This window comes from Charadrius vociferus, unplaced genomic scaffold (assembly GCF_000708025.1).
Source record: "Charadrius vociferus isolate BGI_N301 unplaced genomic scaffold, ASM70802v2 scaffold434, whole genome shotgun sequence".
Taxonomy (NCBI): domain Eukaryota; kingdom Metazoa; phylum Chordata; class Aves; order Charadriiformes; family Charadriidae; genus Charadrius; species Charadrius vociferus.
The window spans coordinates 354,430-360,429 of NW_009648154.1; the positions used below are offsets into that span (position 1 = coordinate 354,430).

At 44.2% G+C, this 6,000-nt stretch overlaps 1 protein-coding gene across 1 annotated transcript in view; it reads right to left on the reverse strand.

The window, feature by feature from the left end:
• The window catches only part of NEB (nebulin), a 130,558-nt gene that overhangs the window by 122,347 nt on the left and 2,211 nt on the right, over positions 1-6,000 (reverse strand). The window contains 1 exon segment of the mRNA XM_009884033.1: positions 2,070-2,114. Coding sequence (XP_009882335.1) covers positions 2,070-2,114 — 45 coding nt within the window.

Below are 6,000 nucleotides of genomic sequence, written 5' to 3' on the forward strand. Positions count from 1 at the left end.
CACCAGGGCTCCTAATGATGCTGCTGAAAGTAGTGAAAGCTAGTCAAAGGTGCACATAGTCATTCAAAAAGATTATCTTCTTCTTGCAAAAGGAAAGGAACAGACACGGCAGACAGACAAGATCAAGTCTTCGGGATCTTGTAGTAAGTACACAATGTACCAGCTGACTGAACAAATACCAAGAATCCACCTTTTCTACTAAACTACATCTTCTCACAATCATGGCAGAGACATAGCTGAGATAAATAATCAGTTGATCAGGCATCCATTGGAAATAAGCCCTTAATTAATTTAAATGGTTCAAATACTTGTTTATCAATATATTTGTGTAATAATTGTAATATTAATATTCCAATTAAAAGCTTTTTAAAATTACAACTTAAAAATGTGCTCCAAATTCACCTGAATAAGTGTCAAGTTTTATTTCATATCAATTAGCTTTAAAAAAAAAGCACCTCTAAAAGGGAATGCATGAAGCTCAGATTTCTGATGGCTCTTTGCATTAGTATGAGACAGACCAGAAAATACACCAAGCATTAAACATTATATTGAGAAGTATACAAAACTTAAACTACAAAAGTTTTGTTTCTATGTGAACATTAATTGCATTCCAGTGATGCTGTCCCAAGATGTTACCAGTTTCTTCAGCACCACCACAAGTTTTTCTCTTACAACTCTTTTCAAATATACAAGTGTGCATGTAAGTTTTGGCGCTGAAAGCACTGGAGAGTTTGAAACCTCTCTAGGCGAACACTGTGAACAGCACTACCTCCTGTTAGCTTTATAACAAAACAGTTGTTTATAAAAGTTGTAATATATTTCTAAAACTTGGAGAGGCTTGATCCTGAAAATACAGCATTTTGTGCAAAAAAACCCTTTTATATTCATACGATAACTCAAAGGACCACATGACACTAATGCATTAAGCTACATTTACAGCCGATGGGAAAAGGTCTAACTACATGAGCTAGAAAGACATTTGTACTCATACGTAATTCGTCATTCCACAATATCGTTTTCAAAAACTGATGCAAATCAGACACAGAAATAATCGGTCATGCTATTGACCCCTTTAAATCCAGCCTGGCTACAAATTTTAGAACCCCTGATGAACACAATGGATGAGTTAATCTTAAAAATAGTAAGATGGCAGTCTTCTTTCAGAAATGTCACCCTAGATTACTTGCTCAAACAGTATTAATCAAATCATATTTTATTAAATTAAATATATAGGAAGACTTTGGGAACAGATTCTTTGTTTGGAAGGAAACACATTCACAAAGCGAAACGTTTGTTTCACCGTTTTTGTTTCCACATAAGCCTAAGCCATAAAGAATATTACATGGTAAGATAGCAGAGAGTTGGGTTATATCTATATTATAAGTAGAATTTCAAATTATGGTGACTCAAATATTTGTTACCAGCAACATATAATAAACCTGCAAACCACCACCTTTCAGTGAAAGTACACAAGGTGAAGGGAACACAACTGATACATGTAAACTGGTTTCAAGCAGAATTTTTTATATTCCTCTTCATAAAAAAGGTTAAGTATAATGCATGTCTGTGCCTGTCGTTCATATGTACAGATCTAGTCACATTCAAATCCTCAATAATTCTGTTCATCTTTACCACTAATGATCAGATTCTGTCAATATGTTACCCAAGTAATCTTCTGCCTGTGTTGCTTGTTATTAACATAACCTGTTGTTTCATTTTGTCACCTCATATGCAAACAGCTGCTGGGCAGGAGCAAAGGGAAGATTATCAGCAATCCACAGGGCAGGAAGGGAATTAGCACCGTCCTGTCCTGATGGACACATCCACAACTCCTTCTAATGGAAACCAAAGAGTGGCACACAGGATATTCGGAACAAGCTAGGAGTCCTCTAGATCATCACACAACAGGGTCTTGCAGAGGAAATAAAGTATTAAGAAGCAACTGTTCACTGATATTTGTGTGTTTAATATGAAAAATTAGCCCTCGGAATACAAAAGGCCACTAATTTAGTGTAATGCATTAATTACACGCATATATACAGCACATGCAACATCACAGGGACCTTTACCTCATGTGGTTCGCCCTCCTCAATAACTGTCTCTTCAATGTAGTACTATTAAAGAGAAAAGACATCATTGTTAGGCCAGATCAGAAGAGCAAATTGTAGCCTCTGTTAAGCTGTTTTAAAAACACACTTCTGGAGAAATAGGACTGTAGTTCATAGCTACCTGTGTAATCACATTTGCATCCTTGGTAATTCTGAACATTTGTTCATTTTTTTTCATTAATGATTGGATTTTTTCCCATACATTCCTCAATTAAGCATCCTCCCAAGTAAATAATGAAGGATCATTATCTAATTTTACCCACAAGAGGGAAGACCATGATGAACACACTAAAAGAAAGAATCAGCATTCAAAAAAACAGGATTTTCCAAGTGTTTGGTAATACTCTGAGAGGACTGCGGTAGGTTTCTCTCCCTAAGGCTGCCCTCAGAGTCGTTCCTACTTACAGATCTTTGAAAGACACCAATAATTACTGGCTGCCAGCTAGACTTTGTACTACTGATCACAGTTCTGAGCTCAGCAGCCCCGTCAATTTTCCATTCACTTCAGTGTCTACTTATCTATCCCACATCTCACAACTTTAGCGATAAGAAGACTATGGGAGACTTTCAGATGTCTTCCTAAAGCAGTCAAGGTATGCAACATTCACTGGTCTCCCCTTGTCCATAGCAGCAGTGAACTCATTATAAAAAGCAATGAATTTGGTCAGCCCTGATTTGCCCTTGATAGATCAATGTTCACCGGTCCCCATGACCTTCATATCTTTCACGTATTTAGAAATAGTTTCTAAAAGGGTTTGCTCCGTAGGCTTTCCAAGGACTGAAGTGAGGTTAACCAGCCTGTAGTTCTCCGGATCTTCTTTCATACCCTGAAGATGGGTATGACACCTGTCTTTTTCCAGTCGCCAGCAACATCCTTGCATTGCTATGAGCTTTCAAAGATGACAGCAGCCTTGCAATGTCATCAGCCCGTTCCCTCAGCACCCCTGGACCCATCCCCTCTGCTCCCACTGAACTATGTATATCCCGGTGGGTTAAGTCATGCCTAACTCTGTCTTCCTCTGCTGTGGCTACTACTTCACTCCCATGTCTCTGCACGGAAGCTCAGAGATGTGGATGACCATAGGACAAGCCTTATCAAACCTGAGGCAAAAAAGGCTTCAAGTGCCTCAGCATTTTGCCCGTTCCTTGTCTCTAGCTTCCCTACCCACTGAACTATAGTCCCACACTCTCTTAGCTTTTCTTTTGCTGCTGATGGCACTTGCAGAAATCTTTCTTGCTGTTCTTCACTTCCCTTGCTGGCTTCAACTCCAGCTAAACTTTGCCCATGCATGTAGGAATGGAGTTTATAATGTCTTATGCCTTTATGTTCCTCTCAAGAGGCCTGATCCTGCTTCCACCTCCAGTACACTTCTTTTTTGTGTGTTTGAGCTCAGTCAGGAGCTCCCTGTTCATCCATACCAACATTCTGCTGTGTTTGACTTCTGCACATTGGACTGAACCGTTATTGTGCTCTGAGAAAATTGTATTTGAGGATCACCCAGCTCTCCTGGGCCCCTCTGCCCTCCAGGGCTGTTTCCCATGGGATCTGCCCAACCAGGTCCCCGAACAGGCCTACATCTGCTCTTCTGACATCTGGGATTGTAACTCTGTTTATCTTGCTCACTCCTCTCTGAATCTTCACAGTCTCGTGGTCACTGCAGCCATGGCTGTCCTTGACCTTTGCACAATCCACCAGTTCTTTCAGTATATCAATAGAAAAAGGAAGACTAGGGAAAATGTAGGCCCACTGATGAATGAGATGGGTGCCCTAGTGGTGGAAGACACAGAGAAGGCAGAGTTACTGAATGCCTTCTTTTCTTTGGTCTTCACTGCTAAAGCTGTCCCTCACAAATCCCATACCCTGGAGGCAAGGGGGAATGTCTGGAGACAGGAAGAGTTCCCCTCAGTTGAGGAGGACCGGGTCAGAGACCACTTGGCCAAGCTGGACATTCATAAGTCCATGGGCCCTGATGGGATGCACCCACAAGTGCTGAGGGAGCTGGCAGATGTTATTGCTAGCTCACTCTCCATCATCTTTGAAAGGTCATGGGGAACAGGAGAGGTGCCTGAGGACTGGAGGAAGGCCGACATCACTCCAATCTTCAAAAAAGGCAAGAAGGAAGACCCAGGGGACTACAAACCGGTTAGTCTCACATTGGTCCCTGGGAAGGTAATGGAGCGACTCATTCTGGATGTCATCTCCAAACATGTTGAGGAACAGGAAGTTACTGGAAGTGGTCAACACGGATTTACCAAGGGTAAATCATGTTTGACCAATTTGATGGCCTTCTATGATGTTGTAACTGGTTGGCTGGATGATGGGAGAGCCGTAGATGTCATCTACCCTGACTTCAGTAAGGCTTTTGACACTGTCTCCCATAACATCCTCATTAGGAAGCTGAGGAAGTGTGGGCTAGATGAGGTGACAGCGAGGTGGATTGAGAGCTGGCTGTGTGACAGAACTCAGAGGATTGTGATCAGTGGCCCAGAGTCCAGTTGGAGGCCTGTAACCAGTGGTGTTCCCCAGAGGTCGATACTTGGTCCAATTTTATTCAATATATTCATTAATGACGTGGATGAGGGGACAGAGTGTATCCTCAGCAAATTCACTGATGATACCAAACTGGGAAGGGTGGCTGACTTTCCACAGGGCCGCGCTGCCATCCAGCGTGACCTGGACAGGCTGGAGAGCTGGGCAGAGAGGAACCTCATGAGGTTCAACATAAGCAAGTGCAGGGTCCTGCACCTGGGGAGGAAGAATGCTAGGCACCAGTATAGGATAGGGGTGTACCTGCTGGGAAGTAGTTCTGAGGAGCTGAGGAGAAGGATCTGGGGGTAGATAGTAAATTACCCATGAGCCAGCAATGTGCCCTTGTTGCCAGAAAGGCCAATGGAATCCTGGGCTGCATAGGGAAGAGTGTGACCAGTAAGTCAAGGGAGGTCATTCTCCACCTCTACTCGGCACTGGTGAGGCCACAACTGGAATACTGTGTCCAGTTTTGGGCTCCCCAGTTCAAGAGAGACAGGGAACTGCTGGAAAGAGTCCAGCGTAGGGCAACTAAGATGATTGAGAGATTGGAGCATCTCTCTTATTAGGAAAGGCTGAGAGAGCTGGGACTCTTAGCCTGGAGAAGAGAAGGCTGAGGAGAGAACTTATTATTGCGTACAAGTATCTAAAGGATGGGTTGACGGAGGATGGAGCCAGACTCTTTTCAGTGGTTCCCAGTGAAAACCCGCCTGGATGCAGTCCTGAGGGATGTGCTCTGGGCAGTCCTGCTTTAGCAGGGGAGTGGGGCTGGGTGAGCTCTAGAGGTCCCTTCCAACTCTGAAGATTCTGTGATTCTGTGATTCCAGCAGACACTGGGGCAGTTAAAGCCATCCATAAGCACAAAGGCCGTGCCTGTGAGGCTTCCTCCGGCTGCCTAAAGAAGTTCCTGGGACGCTACATCTACTCTGAGGCTGCAGATCTGCAGGTGGAGCATGGACCTTCCCCCTCCTGCTAGAAACTATGAGCTTCCTGCCTTCTCCATCCTGACGCTCATCCTCCATCACCCATTTAACCAGGGTCTCCAACTAGCACGCCTTCCCTGCCACACGTGGCTCTGCCTCTTGCTTTTCATGAAGGTGCTGTCAACCTCTTCTTCACCTTCCATGCTGCCTGCACACCTCTTCCTTCAGCAACCTGTGGTGCAACTGAGCAACCTGACCAGAACACATCTCCCAAGTGGAGAGGCACCAAGGGTTTCACTCCCTGGCTGGCAGCTTGCCTTCCCCCACAGCCGCCGGGAGCTGGAGGCTCCAGAGTCAGCTCCGACCAGAGCCGCTGTGCAAACACAGAGCCCACCGCCGCCCTGCTCGCCACTTGTCGAGAATAATGTCAGAAATGTCACCC